This window comes from Manduca sexta, chromosome 4 (genome assembly GCF_014839805.1).
Source record: "Manduca sexta isolate Smith_Timp_Sample1 chromosome 4, JHU_Msex_v1.0, whole genome shotgun sequence".
Taxonomy (NCBI): Eukaryota; Metazoa; Arthropoda; class Insecta; order Lepidoptera; family Sphingidae; genus Manduca; species Manduca sexta.
The window spans coordinates 6,801,947-6,824,750 of record NC_051118.1 but is presented as its reverse complement, the minus strand read 5'-3'; the positions used below and the strand labels follow the sequence as shown (position 1 = coordinate 6,824,750).

The 22,804-nt window shown below is 32.8% G+C and overlaps 4 protein-coding genes across 4 annotated transcripts; 2 read left to right on the top strand and 2 right to left on the bottom strand.

Annotated features, from left to right (window-relative positions):
* The first annotated feature begins 2,216 nt into the window (after window positions 1-2,216).
* Window positions 2,217-4,691, top strand: LOC115453738 (NADH dehydrogenase [ubiquinone] 1 beta subcomplex subunit 9). Its single transcript, XM_030182461.2, has 3 exons — window positions 2,217-2,369; window positions 3,609-3,751; window positions 4,461-4,691. The coding sequence occupies exons 1-3, from the start codon at window positions 2,272-2,274 to the stop codon at window positions 4,652-4,654; spliced, it is 435 nt and encodes a 144-aa protein (XP_030038321.1). The 5' UTR covers window positions 2,217-2,271; the 3' UTR covers window positions 4,655-4,691.
* Window positions 4,692-6,186: 1,495 nt separating this feature from the next.
* LOC115453736 (derlin-1) lies at window positions 6,187-11,112 on the bottom strand. Its single transcript, XM_030182459.2, has 5 exons — window positions 10,720-11,112; window positions 9,437-9,640; window positions 8,991-9,139; window positions 8,288-8,398; window positions 6,187-7,919 (listed from the first exon to the last, which is right to left on the bottom strand). Exons 1-5 carry the CDS (start codon window positions 10,870-10,872, stop codon window positions 7,784-7,786), a joined length of 753 nt encoding a protein of 250 aa, XP_030038319.1. The 5' UTR covers window positions 10,873-11,112; the 3' UTR covers window positions 6,187-7,783.
* Window positions 11,113-11,297: 185 nt separating this feature from the next.
* Window positions 11,298-15,781, top strand: LOC115453737 (probable enoyl-CoA hydratase). Its single transcript, XM_030182460.2, has 6 exons — window positions 11,298-11,548; window positions 11,911-12,143; window positions 13,250-13,400; window positions 13,926-14,075; window positions 14,520-14,717; window positions 15,061-15,781. Exons 1-6 carry the CDS (start codon window positions 11,413-11,415, stop codon window positions 15,183-15,185), a joined length of 993 nt encoding a protein of 330 aa, XP_030038320.2. The 5' UTR covers window positions 11,298-11,412; the 3' UTR covers window positions 15,186-15,781.
* Window positions 15,782-17,068: 1,287 nt separating this feature from the next.
* Window positions 17,069-20,127, bottom strand: LOC115454567 (proteasome subunit beta type-5). Its single transcript, XM_037440412.1, has 6 exons — window positions 19,872-20,127; window positions 19,700-19,801; window positions 19,478-19,577; window positions 18,255-18,448; window positions 17,543-17,681; window positions 17,069-17,265 (listed from the first exon to the last, which is right to left on the bottom strand). The coding sequence occupies exons 1-6, from the start codon at window positions 20,013-20,015 to the stop codon at window positions 17,102-17,104; spliced, it is 843 nt and encodes a 280-aa protein (XP_037296309.1). The 5' UTR covers window positions 20,016-20,127; the 3' UTR covers window positions 17,069-17,101.
* Window positions 20,128-22,804: the final 2,677 nt, after the last annotated feature.

Sequence of the window (22,804 nt, the reverse complement as noted above, 5' to 3'; positions counted from 1 at the left end):
CATTACCTTTCTATCAAAACAATATTAAATCTTATCTATGGCCTATAAACTATACAAACTTTTTTCGTAAACAATGTACGGGTGTTCTATTTTCAAAAAGTCAGTGACGCGGTATGCGCAGCGACCGGTTCCCGCTGATTGGTCATCTCGTCGCGTCGTTTTCCCTAACTTTCTTTGCCCTCGATTATGTTCGGTGGTACATATTTTTGTGATTGCATTTTAACTCAGACTGGATAATGTTTGATGGAATGTATCATTTCTCCTAGGATGTTACAATTTACCGTAGATAACTAGGCATATAAGCAAGTAAACGGTGTAGATAGCATTAATTATTTTTAAAGTATCTAAGTATACTTGGATTGCGAAATCTTGTCTTCACTTACTTTTAAAGTAAAAGAAATTTTAAACCACCACCACCACCACCCACAGCCCTCCCTTGGAATACTAACACGTTATTTACATAGATAGATAATGAATACTTAGGTTAATCAATTCTAAGTAGGCCTCTATGTTATGGATAAGTAGTAAAGTACTATGAATTATGGACTCTACTAAAAATGCCAAACTATAACATAATTTATAGAATTATAGGCCACGTAAACTGTTATAAACCAGAAAAAAATCCTTCAAGAACTATACCCACTCTACATAGCACTTTCATAAAAAATAATAAAGGCTAAGTAAATATGGCATGAAACACTTTTTGAAACTCTTTTACCAGAATGTGATGCATAGTGTGGTTATGGAATGGTATTATATTTCCGCTTATTTCTTAATATCCTATATAGATACATAATTGTAACATTGTATTGTGAGTTTTAAAGGCATTCAAAAGGCCTAATTAACATCTAATGTAGAGACTGCACCAATGTGAAGATAAATTTACACACATAAATGTGGAAGCCCGAAGCGCGTACTTACCATGGTACTTACATCGAGTATGGACATAAAAAATGGGTATCAAAACGCACATTGTTTCGGGATATCGCCTATCTCGGGAATCTAATCCGAAAACTTACATTCTCAAGTAAATATTTAGATTGTCGTTTCACTTGCAATCAGGCAATTTATTCACCAGAGCAATTAACTTATTGATTACCAGAATAGAATTAAATTACAATATCCTTAAATACGAGCCATTATAATAATGCTCAGCATTTATATGTAAATATTAATAATGAGTGTTTATGCTAATTATCGCACAATCGGCAACTTATTTATTTTGTTAGAATATATTATGATGATATGTTATGATCTATAGAGATGATCTATATGTTATGATCTATACAAAAAAAAAATGGAAATAATGCCACTTATCGTGTTCTTTACGTTCTTCTCAAATGTTATTGTAGATCCCTAGACCTAAGTACCTACAAAAACACCACACCCATGTTTACCAACAAAAGTGTAGACTGTAGGCAAAGACGTATATGGTGGCAGATAGGTGCTTTATACTTCGTTCCAGAGGCTGGCTGTTATATGATAAAACATTTTTTATATGAAGCAAAAGTAATAATTTTTGTAAGGTTTGTAATAAACATCATGATGTTCAAACGCGACATAATATTTATGTATAAATGTGCTCAGATCGCCGAATTAAATACATCGTTGCATGCACCAACAGCCTTGTAACAGATGTGAACGAATCTCCGACACTATCACGGTTGAAGGCTGTTCGCTATTCGCTAAATTAACAGTATAAAACTGTTATGAAATGCATTTGCTATTGATTTGTGTTTCACAATGTTTGAGTTTCTAACGAAAACTATATTTTGTTGCACAATTGAAGACTAGTTAAACAAAAATTGCAATGTTTTTGTTGATTTTATATCTCGTTAAAATTATAGGATTAAGTGGTATCAATTGCCGGATTTGTTAACTTAAGGCTATTTTAAACAATAATAGACCTAAAATAAATTATGAAATACAGTAAACACAAGTGAGTAATATTATAAGTGTATGTAGTATAATGCATAAGTGTATGGGATACCAAATAATTTATATTTAATCATTACACATTCAAAGAGTTTAACGATTAAGATCAGACACTTAGAAAATTATAACATGTTTTAATTTTTGTCATAGTCTTGTGAACAAAGTAATAATTTGATTAATTTATTATTATTAACAAAAAAGGTCTATAAAATTTCAACATTTAACTTCATTTGCAAGAAACAGTAACCTTGGTCAAATGTTTAAAAAAAAATAACTTCTCAACATGTCAATGTCAGTTCCGTGATTTGTCAGTTGTCATTTGGGACAACAACAAAAATGGCGCATCTCCCTCTCGGCATCAAAACCCATGCACAAAGGGTTTGCAGCCTTTACAAAAGGGCTCTACGTAATTTAGAATCGTTTTACGACAGACGGTTAGTATCATAATTTATTAAATATTAATATCCAAAGTTGTTCCAGCTCTGTTTGTGTTACGTAATTGTACCCAACATAACCAATGCTTTTAATTTTTCCAGATATTCCTTTTTGTTATTAAAACTTTAAATGTCTCTGCATATTCCTGTATAATAAGGTTATATTTTTCATTTATTTTTTGTATTTATACGTACTTTTGCCACAGTAAAGCTTTTTGTTTACTTTAATTACGTTCTTGGTAATTGTCTTAGTAATAACTAATAACAAATCAAGGATTTTATATGCCATAGAATGTAGCACAAATCTTTATAAAGGACAATGTTTCCATGATTTTATCGTACTCTTACTATGGGATACTATATACTCGTATGGGAATTGGAAATATATAATTTTGTAAGATAAATAAATGAACAGCTCTAAACACAAAAACTAAACATATACATTTTTATGTAGTATACATTGTATTGATTTTGTAATGAGCAACAGTAGTTTCTTGCCTGTTCTCTGGTGTATACTGTATTTCGAGCTGGTGGTAATGTTAAATTTGACTGCATTTTGGTAACATAACATTTTATTGATTCAAATGCTTTATTCCATATTATATCCGTTAACATTATAAAAAGTAAATAAATGAAGAAAATTATTTTTATTTTACTTGTAAGATTGTCAAAAGCAAAATAGATTTTTTTTGTTGCAAAGTAATTAAAATGGAGTTGATGTAATCCTTATTTATTACCATATATCTGTACTAGGGTTAGTTCAGATCATAAATTCACTAATGTAGTGGCAAACAATTGTGGTACATTAGCATTGTAATATAATTATTAAAGACATTTAACAGTTTAGTTAGTTATAGAGCAGACATCAGGGCCAAATGTTTGCTCCAATAGTTATTACCTATTGGTAATAAGTCATTGTCTTATTTAAAATGTCCGTTAACAAGATGTCACAGCATCCTTAGGTACTAATACAAAAATAATATATTTACAGAAAATATGCTAATATTCACATTAAAAATTTGCAAATCATGATATGGAAAAAATATGAAGTATATTGGTGTTTTGCTATTTTACAGTAGATTGAGTAATCATCACATAAGTGAAAAAAAAAATTGTATTACAATCTTCCCAATGTCTATTATATATCATCTTAGAACTTATTGATAATCATGAATTTCAATAACACCTATGCTTATTAAATAAATAATTCAATCTGATTTAATTATCATTTCTTCCTAGTCATGTGTATCGATATCAAGCAGTACTATTACGAGAGCGGTTCGACAAACACGTCAAGGAGCCCGACATGAGGAAGGCTGTGGAGCTCCTCAAGGCCGGAGAGGAAGAGCTCTTCTTGAATCAGCATCCCATTCCTAAATACTGTGAGTTATTCAGCCTTTTGTTCCTGTTTAATTTAAATATAATATTCTGGTGCCATGGTGGTAGGATAAATTATATATCCGCCGTGATATCGACAACCATACACAAGGTTTTAAAAATCCGCCACAGTGGCATACCTAAGTGTGTCATGTTCCGGGTTCAGCCTGTGTATATCCGGTTTCATAGGCAAGCATATTTTTGTCTACTCTCAAGATGTAATTATTTCTCCTTAGTCGACATTCTATTGGACCGCACTCCACTTATCATTAGGTGCAGTATGGAAGATAATACTTTTGGATTTGAAAAGTCTAACACACACAACACACATCGCGCATTTATCCCCGAAGGGGTATGCATAGACGCAACTAAGGCACCCGCTTTTTGCCAAGTGTATTCCGTCCCATGATGTGATAGGAGGCGAGTCTATCGCTATATAGGGCACAAATTAACTAACAATTATTACTATTTAAAAAGCCTAACAATTATGTTAATGTTGATTAGTAGAAATATAGGATCTAGAATTTTCCTTTTGATTTAGAATCTAGATTTCAAAAAAATATTGAATTGTTATAGTACAAATTCTTAAAAGTATGTGGACTTTTTGGACTACCTACACCTCAGTCCATCTTGTGACCATGAAGGCTGCAGTCGATTATGAAATCCTAAAAAGTTTTTATGTGTTTCTTATTATCCTAAAATTTTATCTTCCAGTCGCGACCAGCCCTGGCGGTGTCGCCTACGAGCGTGTGGTAACACCTCCTGATTGGGTACTCGACTACTGGCATCCATTAGAGAAGGCACAGTACCCAGAGTACTTCAAACGCCGTGAGGAAAGGAAGAAAGAGTTCATAGCTATGTGGGAGAAGGAATATGGCAAGGAAGACCCCAAGGAAAAGCATCATTAATCGAATTGTGTAGTTAATATAGTAATCGAGTTATTTATTTTTGTGTTTTAATAATCTTGCAGCCTTAGGAACCTATATTTCTGTCACAGTTAAACAATGTTTAGTCTTGTTTTCAATGATGGTATTTATCATTAACTACAGAAGACAAAATATTGAATAAGTATTACAAATATATACATAAACTCTGGTATGTAGGTCTCTTATATGTGAGAGTCTGCCTGGGTAGGTACCACCGCAATGTCTACTTCTGCCACCAAGCACCAGTGTGTAGTGACTGTTGTGTTCTAGTTTGAAGGACATTATAGCCAGTGTAACTACTGGACATAATGAGACTTAACATCTAATATCTCAGGAAGGCGAGCGCTGTGGAATACCAAATAATACTTGGGAATTCAAGGTGTTGGATAGTATTTCTATTGTTTATGGGCGGTCGTACCGCTTACTATCAGTCGAACGGCGAGCTTGTCTCGTCATTCAAAGAATAAAAAAATATTGTACTATACAGCATTTATTAGTAGAGAGATAAAGATGGATAAACTTAATAATTCTCACAATAATTATTGTTCAGTCCTTTATACTCTGCAACTTGGCAATAACATAACCATTATGCTAATGAGCATAACCTAAAAACATTACCTTGCGTAGATCCGTTGGCGCCATAATTTCATGTATTGTCAGCCATGTCAAGGCGATAAATACAGGATGTAAGTAGTTTTATAGACGACAGCCTGTATTTTATTGCTCAAAACTATTTTATACCTTTGTGTTCGTATTCAAAGGAAATACTAAACGACTGTCCCAAATTTAAGTAGATAAAAATAAAATTGAGTATGTATTGCATGTTTATAGTGGTTTTTCCTAAAAACAAAAGGTGTGGGAAACTATCGAGTAAAGTATGGTAAGGATAATATGGCCTCTTAAAAAATACCTATTCCTGGTAAAAGATGTTATGACCAATAGCAATAACGATCTAATAAGAACTCGGGTGTCGTGTGACGTCACAGCCATTAAGTTGCGGATGTGGAAGAGAGTAAGCGAGACTATTGGGTATGGAGAAATAAAAAAGAACCTTAAAGGAAAGATTTTATTTTGTTAACAATATTGGTTGTTTAGTGCAACATTATATATAAAATATTTTAACAATATTTTAAAGAAGGAAATTAGAGAAAGTAAAATAACGTAGATGATTTACGAGAGAATAGTTCTTTCAATTACTTTTGCTAATAAATACATAAATGTAACAAAAAATTATCTAGGAACAAATTCAGATTAGTTCCCTATTTTGCCTTGCTACAGATATGGGTATTTTACCTTTTTAATTTATGTTTTAAGAATTGTTTATTTGTAAACAACGCACCAATGTGGTCCTTCGAGCTGGATATTCAAATAAATAAAGAAATATTTGACAGGATTTAAATTTTTTTCTTAGAATAATGCAATACCTACGCCACCAAATAAAACATCTTAATGAATATAAACAAATAGTAAAGATCTAAGGTCTTCATTATTATTTTAAGGAAATAAAAACAAAATTTATAACGCATTTAATAAATTTATTTTCTGTATTAAAACAAACGTTATTCGATTGCCGTTTATCGGTCGATTACAATAAACGATCCCAGATAACAAAAATATATTTTGAATAACTCATTTTGAATGGTTCAATCTTCGGATTAATCTAAAGATCATCAGCCACAGGATGTCTACTGCTGAACATGGGCTTCCCCCAAAGATTTCCTGATCCACCTATTGCAAATAGCCCCCATCCAGCGACGTAAATCTAAAGATATCTGAAATCAATTATTGCAACCGACCATACAAGAACAATTAAACAATGGCTACAAAAAAATGATACAATCATAGTTAAACTCATTTGATCAAATGTCAGATCGGATTAATTTTTTCACTTTTAGGTATTTTTCGCACTAAAATATGTAATTAATAATATTGTTATGGCCAATTTGGCATTAATAGAGATGAAATTGGTATTAACTTATAGACCGACTTGATTGTTATTAAAGCTTGGATATTTCCAATATGGCTTTAATTTAATTACCAATTAAGTATTAGTAATTAGAATAATGTAAGATTCTCTGTACCATTAGTCCAACCTAACCTTTGTTGTGTACACAATAAGATTCAACTTTTGCAATTAGTACTGCCTCAGGATCGATAACGAAGCTGCAATGGCCATTATTAAAAAAAAAATAGCCTAAAGTAACCTGAAAACACTCACCAAAGGCTAAAAACAAATGCCATAAGGTACAAAAATATTATACCTTAGTATGTTATTTAATATTTCATAGTTATCGCAAGTAATTCGAATAAAATAAAAAATAGTCTCCACTTTGCCTCTTGTTATAAAAATACCTAAGCCTTTAAATTGCTTTCATGTTATGAACTGCTTATAGCATATTTGAACTGAAGGAATCCTGCTCCAATTTTTTATACTTTTATACCTGAAGGCGGAATCAATAAACGATCCTTATACCTTCTGAAGAATGGTAATAATAAACGAATTAAAATAAGTTGTTTGTAATGTCATATAAACTTTATTTTGCTCGGTCCATTTTCACTGTCAATTCAAAGATGGTGCTTAGGTTAATTTATTGAAATTGCCAAGAAATATTTTTAAGGAGTCTCTTGTTATTAAAAAAAAGTGAAGTTACAACAATTTAGTGAGTTGATTGTTGCCATGAAAAAACTAATTTAAAGATAAACAGATAAGAATAAAAAATATATTTCTTAGTATCTATAAGCAGTGTTCTATAGCTTGAAACACATACACAATGGCCCATTTTATTGGACATATCTTTAAATTTTTAGATTGTGACTTTATCATTGCTAATTTTGAAAGTTGTTTCCAAATAGAAATGATATCGAAAAATATTACAGAGATCAATTTTTGAAGTATGACAAATCCAGGATATATTAACTGGCAACCCTTGAAATGCTTTGGATATCAATAGTGATATAAATATCGTAAAAAAATCCCTCTTTCAAAACAATGTAACACTTTTAATAAGTCCACCAACAAATGTCTCAAACCCATCCAAAACGGTAGTATCAAACAGTTCATCACAAATCATTATACAATCTAAATGGATCCCTAGCGCTTTACAACACAGTTCAGTTTCCTCCTAGCGTCTGACCGCGTCCCCAGTTATGGCCACCGAACACGTTGCCCGCGGGGCGCGTGGGTGCCCGCTCTTGTGGCGCCGATCCAAACCCACCCATGTACCGCGTGTCCGGGAATATCTGCTTCCTGCGACCCAATGATAAGACGTCATATTATTGATAATGGCATATGACGTTGGCATATGATTGCATTGATATAAATTATATTGATGCGTGACAAATATCTCGCTTTTCTAATGTCTATTCCTTTCTTTTAAGGCTGATAATGTATCCACGATTATGATAGTGTGGATGTTTGAGACCTGTATAGATCACCTATCAGGTGGTCCATTTACTAATTTGCTGACCAATGAATAATTACTTCTATGTGATAAAATGATTTTAGGGTAGCTTTCCTTATTTCACCAATGATGGGAACATTTACGTTACTAATATTCTCTCAATTTCAAAAGTCTCAAAATTAATATTGTGTACGAAATAATGGTTAATACTTACAAGAAGGCAGGTGGTGTCAGGAGAGCCGGGCCGCCGAACTCTTGTGGGTATTTGAATAGCAGGAAGAATGCAAGGTGCCCAATGAGGATGCCCAACAGCTCCATCATTACACTGAAAGTTACATAATGTAAAAAAAATCTTTTAATAGAAAAGATTAAGATTTTTTCATATTAACCACTAATACATAGCTATGTGTTGTTTGACCATACTTTATAGTTTGCACTTCATAGTAGCTATTAACTAATTTACAAGACTCGTATGTTAGTATCAGAACTCAGAACTATTCGATAAGTATTGAGGAATTTATTTATTACAAGTTGTTGCTCGCTGTTTCTCCAGGGTGTAAAGACTTATCTGCTATCAAAGTTCCTAAATCACTGCAGCAGTCTATGATGTCAGTGTCATCCAGTTAAAAATTCAATTATTTTCCATAGAACAAAATTACTAGGGCAAAATATAGCCTATGTGTTAATCCAGCATATGTATCATCCCAGTGCCAATATAAATCTAAATTCGATCATTTTTGCATTTATTTCTAACATTCAAACATTTTTGTATTACAAAGCACTGATATTGATCAATGTAGGCTACTCCATAATAATATTTGCCCATTACAACATGCTCATTATTCGACCTAGACAACCAACTGACTAAAAGTAATTTCATACAAGTTATGAATATTCCAAAATGTTTCAAGTCTCACCTCCCACTAATGATGAGGTTGAACGCGAGCAGTACCCACGGAAGGTACATAGCTTTGAACCTTGTGCCAAACCAAAATGACACAATGACATCCTTGTTGAGCTGGCACCACACATACAGTACGGACAGCACCATTGCGTCCATCAAAAACTACAAAACAAATTCTTTTTTTAAAACATACTTTTAGTTTGACAATAAATATTTATCAGGCTTGTCTAATCATTGTCCTTTCTTCTTCCAGTTCGTTAGGGACTTTAAAAGTTCCCAATACTTATTATCTATGGTAACTGACAATCTGTCAAGGCCCAGTCTGTGGTAAGTTTTGTTTTGTGATATTTCTTGACATAGATATAAAAATTCTAGTATTTCCACTATTTGGCTGCTTAAATATGATATATTTTTAAAGGCAATCCATAATCATAAACATACATATAAATATATACTCACTCTCAACTCAACAACAAATCCAATGATTACACAGCACACCCAGTTAAACAGCAGCATGTAGAAGTAGTCTGCAGGCTTGCCCGCAAATATACTTGTCTCTAACCTTTGTGAATAGTTGTACAGGAAATAACAGTTTATCAAAAAATGTAATCCTGTACCAGGTGTAATTGGGTAGAAGAATAACGCTGTTGCTGGCCTCCATATCTGGAAAAAACCATATTGATATACAAAATTGTAAAGTAATAGATCTATTGTAGTTAATAATTTTAATGTAAATACTAGGTAATATAATAGCCATATATTTTTGTAATGCAACATTTACAGGTTTAGTTATATCTCTGTAACCCTAAATTATTTATTATTTTAAGCTGTGTATGAGTTTTGATTCTCATCAACTCATCAGCCTACAACTGCTGAACATAGGCCTCCCCTAGAGCGCGCCATGTTGCTCAGTCCTCTGCTCTCATCATCCAGCGTCCACCGGCGATCATGCAAATGCCATCAGACCAGCGGGTCGGAGGTCAGAGGAGGAGGATGAGTTTTGTAGTAATTGTTGTTAATTAACAGCAATTACTACACTCTCAAATATGTTTGACACCTACACCTGAGGTGATATTTGAGTGTTTGTCAAAATAAATTTACATAACAAAAAAGTTTTTTGGGAATATTGTAACAACTTTTTTTGTCTCATTTGATTTGTTTTATACATGAATTATATTTTCTATATATAATTTGATAGAATGAATGTATTAACATAGAAAACAAAGACATGGTAAGACAGAAAAATTCATAAAAATAGATCATTAAAAAACTCCATTACATACATTTTGTTATGTGAAATACTAATTTATACATTTTTTATGATAATAATCAGATTATCTCAATTCATGATCAATAAAAACAAATCAATATCTTCATAATGATATGAAATGAAGTTTATGACGTCATACACAGAAAAATAGTTACATTGAAGGTTAGAAGGATGTTATATATATCATCATATTTTTGTACTATGATATGTATTCTATGTATAAGTTTATGAGCATATTTTTTTATGTTTTAGATAAAACATGGAATATGTCAACCTACTGATATTCAAGAGAAAATTGTAAACAACTGATAGTGCTTTGAAAATCTACTACAACATTGATTTTTCATCATTGTTTAGGAGTAATGTTACAAAAAGTACTTTTCAAAACTTAAGGCACTAATTTCTATAAATATTAATTATATTTGTTCAGGTACTTTTGATGTAAATTTAATAAAAATATGGAAATACATACCTGGAAATTATATGCGAAGCGTTCGAAATCGAGTAACAGATAATAATAACTAATGATGCCAAATTTTCCCAACAAACTGAGAACTATCGTGTAAGTCAACCAATGCCGAGTGAAAAACGGCACGCTATTGTACCAGTCTCTAAATTCAGACATTTTTGTGTCCTTTTAAACAATGTAAACACGGCAAATAAGATTTCACAGTCTTAACACTTTGAAACAAAATTTTGGGAACACAGTAACTTGAAATATTTTCTCAACGATCAGTGACCACAAAATACACACCGATGATGAAATAAAACATAAATAAATGCAAGTACACGTGTACGAAACGAATTTGTCCAGAAAATTCAATGGGGTCAGAGGATCGGGGAAATGATTAGCTGTTTTTGACATGTGCAATGTTGTGTTACTAGTATTTTTCAACAAAGTTTTATAATTAGATTTTAAAATTCTTATGTACATATGTAATTGGTATAATAATAAATTATAAACTAATATAATGTTTATATAACTAAAACAAGAATTACAAATTGTCATTGTATAATTTATATTAAACATATAAATGTAAAATGTTTATTGATTGTTGAACGTTTGGAGTTGAAGTTGCGTTAGTAGATTTTAGAACGTAAATCCAAAACCGGCTGTCTGATGGTTTTGTTTTGAATAATCTGACAGATTCTAAAATAAAATAAAATGCGTTTATTATTAAGAAGATTTTTAGCAACAAGCAATGTGTATTTTAACAAGACCAAAAGTGTACGGTTGCTTTCCAGCGACGGTACAAAAAACTCCGAAAGCGAACCTGCAAAAGCAAATGAAGTAAAAAAAAGTAAGGTTATATGAAAGTATTATTTTTATAAATTATTAAGTATTGACAAGAATTGTTAATATATTACTATTACTTCTAAAGAGAGTGAATATTCGATCAGAATTTAGGTGAAATTACTTGTTGTCTTGTTGTACAATGTTTTTACTTTAGTTTGGATTATGATATAATAAACGATTAATATTCCTGGTAGTAATTAGCATAAAAATCTTCATAAGTGGGCCTTGCTGTGTTACATCGTTTGATTTTAAACCACGTAAAGCCAAAATTCTAGCTGACTCATTACTCATACTATTGTAATTGCATAATAAGAATATTTAATGTCTGCAATGCATATTTTTTTATTTTAAATATATTGTACACAGATATCGTAGTAGAGAAATACAAAGAGGTAACGATACTTAACATAGATCGTCAAAAGACAAGGAACAGTTTGGATGAGCCAACATTGAGAGAGATAGAGGCAGCGTTAAATGCATTTGACTCAGATGATGAGGCAAAAGTACTTGTGTTTAACGGGGAGGGAGGTTCCTTTTGTTCCGGATTTGATATTGATGACATTGCTGAGAAAGGATACTATCCATTAAAGGATGCAGCGGTAAGTGTGGATAATGTATTGTAATATACATTGGAACACATTTATGCATAGGTGCTTTTTGGTGGAGTTGTATGTCATTATGGCATCATTTTTGATATGTAGTAAAATTTGTGGTTATAAAAAAGCTGTATTAATTAATTACATTATACCAAATGGGATTTTATAAGTGAAAAGGAACAAATTTATATAAAAATATTCTGATATAAATCAATTTAATGTCTATGTAAACAAAAAAAATCTACTACCCTTTAAAAAATGAATGAATTGAGTACAGTTAAGTAAGAAGCTTTATCTGGTAATAATTTTGATTTAAATTTTATCTCTTTTTCTCAGTTTCAAGCATATTATATACAACAGCTATACTGTAAAGATATATATTATATCACGATATAATTCAGTATGTCTTTCCATAGAAATTGTTAAGAGACCACATACAACAGCTATAATTTATAGGGTCATTTGACATAAATAAAACCACATCCTTATCTTCTTGAAAATAACATTGTACAATTTATTGGATCTGTAGATGAACAATAAAAAAAAAGTTCCAGATGAAATAAATATCAATAAACTGTAATTTTAATTTAACATACTCTAATAGTACTACTATTAGTCTAAGGGAATTCGACCCTGTGGCAACACTACACTTTCAGTTAGAAATAGACTTGCGCAAACACCATATCCGCACCAAACTACAAAATGATAAAATAATCAGAAAAGTAAGACTAAGATTTTTGGGGAAAATATTAATTATTCATGGATGATTTTTGGGGCAATTTTAGCAGAGGTAAAGACAAGCATATAGTTTCATTTATAAACATAATGACAAAATTATATTGTATATTTTTACATCTTTGTATATAGGATAATATTACGGAAATATATATCAATCATAATAGATGGAAAATGCGTCAATCATGATGTTTACTAATGGAAGGAAGTTAAAAAACATCACATTACTGTATGTGTGTGATACTTTAAGATAACTTTAGCCTATATTACATTCTAGGATGTTATATACATTAATATACATTTTACCTGCTGCATGTGAGATTGCCTTATATAAAGTTGAAAAATTTTATTATTTCACAAGTAAATGTTTGCAGACACGACTCCTTCGTAGACCACTATGCGACAAGCCGACCATAGCAGCAGTAACGGGATATGCAGTGGCAGAGGGATTTGAACTGGCGCTCGCTTGTGACCTGCGCGTTATAGAGGATACTGCTGTGCTCGGCTGTCTGGGAAGAAGATTTGGTGCGTCTAAAACACATAATACATTTTGCCGCGAATACGTCGTAACTATTTGGTATAGATGTTGACAAACATCTGGACCTAGAAGGCGGGGTCTGAACGGAGTGCGAAAGACGACAGTTGCCTAATATGCAAATTTGGTCAGTATGTCGTGGGCCCACGTTTGCTTCTCGCGGACATCTACTAGCGATAGGCCAAGTTTTTTGTCGACAGGTCCAAATACCATCGATTTAAAAAAAAGATCTCATTTTGGTTATTTCATCAGTTCATGATATTTACCAATGCTAGTTTTGGGGTATTATATCGGCATCTTTTTTTTCTAATAAATAATTGCATCCTAAACTTTTTGTCGGTTATTCATGTGTTAAAATAATAGTTTTAACTGGTCTTGATATATGTAACTATACATTAGAATAAATAAGAAATTGCACATCTAACATAATATTAGAGGATCATTTTGTTCAGGCAGACGGTGATCAAAATTTTTTACCATAATGCAACTAGTAAGGGGTTATTTCCATCCTCCAGGAGTACCTCAGAGCATCATCGGTGGGCGCAGGTTGACGTCACTAATCGGATTGTCGCGCGCCTTGGACTTACTTATCACAGGCCGTTTGATCAGCGGTACCGAGGCTAATCAGTTTGGATTAGCTTGTAAACTCACTGCTACTGGCACCGGTGAGTAGATGCAGTTGAGTTGAAGGTGTAGATTCTGCTCATGCCCCAATCCTTTCTTTACAGCACTTAGGTATAATTTATCATATATGTATATAATTTACAGTTTCTTTAAATAATTCTCTCACATATGAATCCTATTGTGAAGTTTATTTTATAAACTCAAACTTTATATTAGTATAGACAGAGAATGGCTTACAGAGAAGGAGAGTGTCAAAACTATTAATATTATCATATACTGTGGCAGCATTTTAGATTTTTTTCCATACCCCTAGAAGAAACATCACAAGTGTTTAATTTTACTATGCCTTGCACAATAACTGGATGCTAAAAAACTGATCTCCTGACTAGTAGTAGAATAGAAATTGACAGAATCTAAATAATGTTCAACATTTAATAGATAATTTCATTTGTTGTTACATGTAATTAGTAAATATTAAATTTCAGCACTTGGTGAATCCTTAAAACTAGCAAAGTCATTAGTGAAGTTCCCGCAAAACGCGTTGATAATGGACAAGCTAGCCGCTGTTAACTCTCAGCTGAACCCCAACAGCGAGGAGAGCATGCGCGACGAGGCGGTTATGACCAGTTTGCTAGGAAACGCCATTGAGGACTTGATGCAAGGGGCTAAGAAGTTCCAGGATGGTATGTTGATTATAAAATTATTTCTCTTTGCAAATGTAGCCAAAAGAGTCATCGCATGGCCAATGTTGATCAGTATTTGAATTATTTATTTATTTATTATCAGACAAGTAGTTATAACTTCTATCAAACTGATGAGCGCCTGTATCCATTCATAGACGTTTTTTATCCAAGGACGGGGCAAAGCTGTGATAACAAGTGTAGTTTTTTATTACGAATATTAAAAAATAATTAGGCAAGTCGCTAATTATTTTTCATATTCGTAATAAATTTCGGCTCGGAATCATCTAGCTATTTAGATTTTGACATCTATCTACATGTATAATAACATAATATTTTGCTTCAGGTATAGGAAAGCATGGAAAGTTCTACAAACTAACAGAAATGCCCCTGAAAGATTGGGAGCTAGAAGATAGTGTGGAAGAGATCACGGTAAAAGAGGACAATGCGAAGAAAGATGGAAAATCATAATGCAATTTGTATAGACATAAGGTTGATTATTGTTTGTAAGTTTCTAATGTTGTCTAGTCGATTGCTATATTAGTTATTGTTATTATATAATAGGAGTGTTGAAGCCATTGACGTATATTCTTTAGTCACGAAAGTCCATAAAGTATTTGTTCAAAATTTGGACTTAGAACTAAAGTTAGCTGCAACGCTATAACATTAATCTTTGTCTAACCAAATCTGTTTTTAAACATGCAGTGCTAAAGCGCTTTAAACAGAGTAATAATAAAATGGCAAGCAATACCAGATTGCAGTACACTTCAATTGAACACAGTAAGTGGTCGGACCGCCAGACCTACTACGTAGTACATATATATCGATGGTTGAAGCACAAAAATGAGGCATGCATTTATAGTCACTATGTACTGTAAAATAATAGTCAAAATAAACGTTTCCCTTAAACATTTTCCTTCCAATGTCGTATAAATTATTTAAATATTACACTTATAAAATCAATCACCTGTAAAGTTTTCCTATAGTTGTACACAATACCTTTCGACTATTAGATATTTACTAACCGCCATTTTCAATAAACGATCCAAATCGCTTTTTCGATCTATCTAAAATGGACTGCCTCGGTGGCGTAGTTGTATTGCATGTCCGGTACAATAGCGCTCTGAGGTCCTGGGTTCGAATCCCGGGTCGGGCAAAGTGATATTTGGGTTTTTTCTGCTCAGTATCAGCCCGGAGTCTGGAATTTGTGCCTGATATGGCGATAGGCTCGCCCCCTATCACATCATGGGACGGAACATACTTGGCGAAAAGTGGGTGCCCTAGTTGCGCCTCTGTATACCCCTTCGGGGATAAATGCGTGATGTTATGTATGTATGTATGTAAAATGGACCTTTGATTGGTTAACGGAATCGGATCGAATATTGGGATTGGGATCATTTATCGAAAATGTGTATACTGTGTAAGGGATATCTTTAATATGTTTAAAATTAAGCCTTATATTGCCTACCTAAAAAGTAAATACTTTTGTAATAATGGTTTATATATTGTTTAGGTATACTTTATGTTGTTTTTAGTTTGATTTGGCGCGTGTATGTCTCGATATATTTATATTTAAGGTCTAATGTTTCAAGTTTTATTATATAGGTATATTACATACTTAGCATTTGAGAGCCTATATGTGTTAAGGCTGTGCCCTCAGCAAAACGGTATGTTAATAATTATATTTCTACAATGTAACTTTTATGGTTGTTTGATGTTTTTTTCCATGGATTTTGTTCCATTAATTTCATAATAAATATGCCATTAAAATTGTGGAATGAATGCTTAAAGCCGTTTGCTCGGAGAGGGTCTTAACTCTTACTACTTACCAAGGTCGTTTTTCGTATACTAATATGTCTGAAGGCACTAAAGCTGCAGTATGCAGTTGCAGTATTATAACCAGACCGGGAAAATAAAAACCTGCTTGGGTGTGCCATTTTAGCGTTTTCGTTAAATGGACATACACATGTTGTCAATAAAAGAAATTAAAAAAAATCGAGATTTTTTATTTTCCTGGTCAGACTATGTTTTTAAAGATCGTCTTAGTAAAACGAATCATAGGAAATCAACTCCTGTAAATACGGCATAAGCACTAAGATTCTATTTATTTGTTAACATTATCTGCATTTAATAACACAATTTTGTCATTGAAAAACAAGTCTCAGTAATTTTACGCAAAATAACTAACTCCGTTGATCAGCTAATAAAATCATTCAACTTATGAATTTTTATTGTCATTTTATAAGTGTGTAGCCCAACGCGGAGCAGGTCCAACATACTCTACAGCAAATTTACCTTTTACAACTGATCCATATTCTATAATTACCACCTTACTCATAAATAATAGTCCAAGATTTCATTAAGATTATTTATTATAAAAATACAACTTATTCTTCTTGACTCTTGCTGGCTTGGTACTTGTAGTGGAGCTCGGAGCAGTCTTCGTTGGAGATGTTGACCCAGCCCTTGTCGTTAATGTGGTAAACGCGGATGATACCGCCCGAGTACGCGTCGCGGTGAGTCGCGTGGTAGATGGCGCGGCGACCAAGCTCTGTGGGAGAAAAAAAAATAATATGAACCTTTGTGGTTTAAGTTATTAATGGTCATAATAGTAGTTTATTGACATTTGTTTTAGAGAGAAAGTGTAGAGATTATATGCAATAGGATAAATTGCAAAATTTAATCAGTAAATTCTGGTAAAATCAGGTTTAAATATCTGCCAATTTAAAAACTACCTAATGTAATTTAATTTTAAATACTATTTCATGTAACACCTGTACATATTACATAAGAATATACATTAATATTAAAAGTATATTGAAACATACCCTGTGCCTCCTCATCAGCCAAATCCCATTTGTAGCCAGAATCGAGCACACCATATGCATACACAGACCCTGAACCCACAGAGAACACTTTGCCTGGGGTGCGCGTGCCTTCACTGTCTACATAGTACAGCTGTGCACCCTGTAGAAGAAAATACCAAATTTCAAAGTCTTTACGATTTTCACATATAATTGACATAAAATATAAGTACATGTTAGTCTGTTATATTTTGGTTGGTTATCTTTCTTTTTCTTTTAGTGTTGTATTGTGGAATCCATTTGGTAAAGTTTAGTCCATTTTATTGTTGTTTTTTAACATGTGATTAGACCATTGCCATTTAAGCTGCAGAGTTTTCTAGATTACATAACAAACCACTTCTGTTATAATACTTTGGAGTTGATGTATGCTTATTTAAGATTATGTTTAGTCATCAAATAAACACATTGTAGGACTAGTAAAAGATGTAAACATCAGAGAAGTTAAACGGCAACTTAGACAATGGATCCTTCTCTATATATAAAGATGTAAAGATGTACAATATATAAGGTAAGATTTGTATGTTTATGTAGGGTTATGTGAAATTACGAAACTAATAAAAAAATCACTTAGAAACTATATTATCCATAAGTACTTTATTCATTAATGTCTCTCATTATAAAAAAGGATAGTTGTTTAAAAACCTATAAAAAAATAAACAAGACTTCAATCACTCACCCTCTTGTCAATGCCGGCAAGCATCATGCCCATGCTGAGCCCCATTCCCTTGTAGTTGTACACCATGTTGGCCATGAGTTTGCTGGCAGCGGCGACGGAGATGCGCTCGCGGTTCCGCAACTCGTACAGGCGACACTGCTTGGCGAGCACACGATCCCAGTACACACAGTCCGCAGCTCCACCGGCAAGTGTTCCTGAATGAATAAATTATAATGATATCTTATGTTTACGCGAATGTTAGACATTAAAATTAAACTATTTTTTGTATTTTATTGTGGTTTTAATATTTTAGTTTTCAGCCTTCATGGTGATGGGGGGGACTGAGGTTTTGTTCATCTGCAAATTCAAAGTTACAATATCTACCAACATTTTACAATTATACAACTTTTTTAAATTTTAGCTGTTGGTGGTCCGATCTATGCAGAATGAAGGCTGAAAAGTCTTCGAAACGTCGGGAGAAAACTAAAATATAAAAATCGCAACAAAATCCGAAAAATAGTTTAGTTTTAATGAATATATTATTTTATAGAATGCGATTTTTTTAAGCGGGCTTGGCAATGCGTATCTACAGCACTTGATGGTAAGTGGAATGGGGTTCAATATAATTTCGACTCATGAGAGATGATTACCTTTCGACGGTCAACGCAATTATGACGGCCTTTTGGAACCATATATACACAGGCTGATCCTAGAATGTGAAACACTTACATGGTCCATTATGGCAGGTTTTAACACCTTGTGTATGGTGCTTGCTATTCAAGTGGACATAAAATATATTGTACCACTAGGAAACACACAATTATGCAAGCCTGTTTAAAATTGGGTATACACAGGCTGATGCCGGAATGTCATAACACTTGCAAGGGATATTATGGCAGGTTTTTATATCTTGTGTACAGAGGTCAATTCAGTATTATATTACCTATAAAACATGATTCTTAGAAATGCCACACAACACATAGTTCCATTATTAGTACATCATTTTCAGTTATACAATGGTTGAAAATGCCAATGAGAGTATTTCTCAAAATAAATGTATTTGAATAAGTATATGAATGTGTATATGAATGAAGTAAATATATGAATTAACTAGTGAATCAATTTCAGAATGTTACTGTTCAAACCCCAACTTCACAACCATTTGTTTTACAGAAAATGGGTTATAGCCAAATTATTTAAACATAAACTTGAATAGACACATAGAATCATATAAATGAGCATACCAAGTAAATAGTCATTGATTTCAACAATTTTCTTCATTGTCTGTGATCCAATGAACTGGCCGCCAGTCGCTCTCGAGTCCACGGCCAACAGCACTCCACCCTTGGAAAGATAGTCTATTGTTAACACATCATACGAAGAAAGTGACTTAATGCCTTTAATCAGTATATGGAAACAATATGTATAATGTATGAATAATTGTTAGATTTTAGGTGTAAACTTACTTGATAGCGGAATCCCAGAGTAGTGGTACCATGGTCGAATTGTATTTTTATTTCACGTCCCGTCTCGTCTTTTGAGTTGAATTGTGCGAGTGTTTCTGCAGGCTGAAAGTATTCAAAATGTATTAAATACAGTATTTTCATAAGGAAAAGAGTTTCTAAAGAATAACCTTACGTTAGCGAATGGTGGCATAGCAAGTTGTGTGCTATGAGCGAAATTATGACTGTATCCAATCACATCATTTTCGAAAGACACGAGGGAATTGATGGGATTCAAGTTGATTTTCTCATTCAAACCACAAAGATCTACTAAAGCCATGATAAATTATATTAGAAACAAAATACTTTATAACTTTTACACACAAACGGATGACAAGCGAAAATACGAAAACGCCGATTCGTCTGTTTTGACAGCGTCGAAAAAACTTGCCATTTTATTATTTTATTCCTTGCCTAAATCAAAAACGTTATACAATATGCGATATGAATGAATATATTTTAATATCTCCTCTATTTAATTTATATGTAGAAAAAAATAATCATCTTGTTTCTTTGGAAGATTTTATCATAATATATAGTGGGTATAATATGACATCTATGGGGATGTAATAGAAGCACGTTTATTAAAACTATTTTTTCCATAGATGTCGTTAGTATAACACGATTAAAATAAGAATGCGCCATCTACCGTCGAGTAGCTTTAACTATAAATTGTAAGTACAGTTGGTATTTTTTTATAATCAATTTTAATGCGTTACATGGGCAATAAACATATATTACGAGTGTAAGCATCTTCTATATCGCTAATATTACAATTCCATACTTTTTATTCCAATTTCTACAGGTTATAAAAATAATAAGCCTAATAAACAGTTGTAGTCAGAAATTATCAGTTATAAATTCTTAAACCAAAGGTCAATATTATAAAATTCACCGAATGCGAATCAGGCTCAATAAATAGTTGTTAGTAACCCATGATTACGCTATGAGTCAGGGAACGCGCCGATACGATCTCTAACTGCCCATGTACGAATCCGCTTAGACACTGTCATTATACAAATGGGCTGATAGTCTTTGGTGCAGGTATTTTATATGCCTATTAGTGATATCGATAAAAACTAGGCAGGTATTCTAATGTTTCCCAAATTTTCCTTTGCCTAGTCCTATTTTGCGAAATAAATTTGCTCTGCAGTAATTACAATTTTGGAGTAACATTTTAGTTGTTTGGGCAAATATTCTACAAAATATACAAATTGAGAACTACTAAGAAACAGACACCTATAATAATACAAATCAATTTGTTTTGAGTACGCGAAAGTTGTTTGTTATATAATACTATTCCTGCATTTTGCTCGGACAAAAATTTTGTCACCTGCGGCTATTGCTAATTTCATGTTATCGTTTTTATGACATGCTCAATTTTCATCGAATTAATTATTATCGAGCCCGACTAAAGTAAATAAATTATTCTTTAAAGACTATTTTATTATTACTGTAATAATGTTTTAAATATTTTAATCGTTGTGTTTCGTTTCCGCCGAAGAGTTTCAATAATTTGCTTTGATATATTATTTTTCTAGACTTCATTCCATATTTCAACATAAAGGATTGATTTGGTTGGATTTATCGACAAAGATTACCGACAATCGCAAGGTCGAAGGGCAATCTACTTATTTCCTGTATGCATTTGCGAACAATACCCGAGTTATTTTATTTTAAATTTTCAAAATGACCATTATTCTAGTTTTACATTTCTTAAGCCCTTAAGATTTTTACTGATAAATTGTTGTGACTTATTTTTAAAAACTGACTTCCTTTGTACTATCGCTAGTATTTTTCAAATCTATAAAAATCAATTACACAGCACAACCAAAATATACCTACAGTAAAGTGTACCCAAATATTATGTTCTAAATAATAAATTCCAAAGAACTAAGCCCGGCACTCAAAGTTTTAGGGTTCACGTCAAACAAATTAAAAAATCGTGGAACGCACCACAAGAAAGTCACGATTTGGGAGTCAAAGTCCAAGAGTGCATATTAACCACTGCTAACCTAGCTCCAAGAAAATGATAGCGCCCGAAATCTTATAATTGCGAGTTATAGCGACCGCATCACACACAGTTCCGTGCAGGGGTAATTCATTATATATTTATTTTGTTTAAATTTTGATTAATTTGTAACCATGTATTGTTGGTTACTTTATTTATATCATTTTTGAAACATAATCCCTATTAAAATAAATGAATATTTCGGATTTTATATATTATTATTTTCTCCCGATGTGTCCGAGACTTTACAGCCTTCATTGTCACGGAGAGATTCACTGAAAATTTAAAGGCTACTTATACAAGTATAATATATGTATATTTAGCTATCCATTTAATAATATATTCCTTAATTCATTCCGATTCAATATAGTGCAAATCAAATGAAAGAAAAGAGATATGTTTTAAGAATTCCTTCTTTTAGAAAACTACGTTACACGTCGGTGTGATGCGTGGTTCATTTGAGGACTTATTAGCGAATGCCTGAATGAAATCCTTGCAATCGGAAAGGGTTTAGGGCCTTAACGCCGGTTCCCATAGGAAACTCAAGCGATATGCGACTGCTTGTCACGCGATACCGGCTTTTCTGGTAGTCGTGGTGTGACCACGGTGTTTGAAGGAGGAGGATATGTTTAAAAGTCCAGCGGTGATTCCTACAGCAGTAACGCATAACTATTGATTATATTCTAGTATTTAACGGTGAAGGAAAATAACGTGCGGAAACCTGCATACCTGAGAAATTGTCTATAGGAATTTTCGAGGGTGTGTGAAGTCTACCAATCTGCACTTGGCCAGCGTTGCTGACTAAGGCCTAATCCCTCTCAGTAGTAGAGGAGGCCCGTGCTCAAAAGTGAGACAGTATATATAATACAGGGTTGATATTATTATTATTATTAGTATTTAACGGTTGGTGCTAGTCGTATAGGTACTAACCAGACACTCAGGTTTTGATAATATTGTTAACTACCTTCTCATTACGCTGGTTATTCGCATTCTATGAATAGTAAATTTTCTCAAAGACCATTTCTAAAGCGGATAGCTAGCAGTGGCGAAGAGTGATG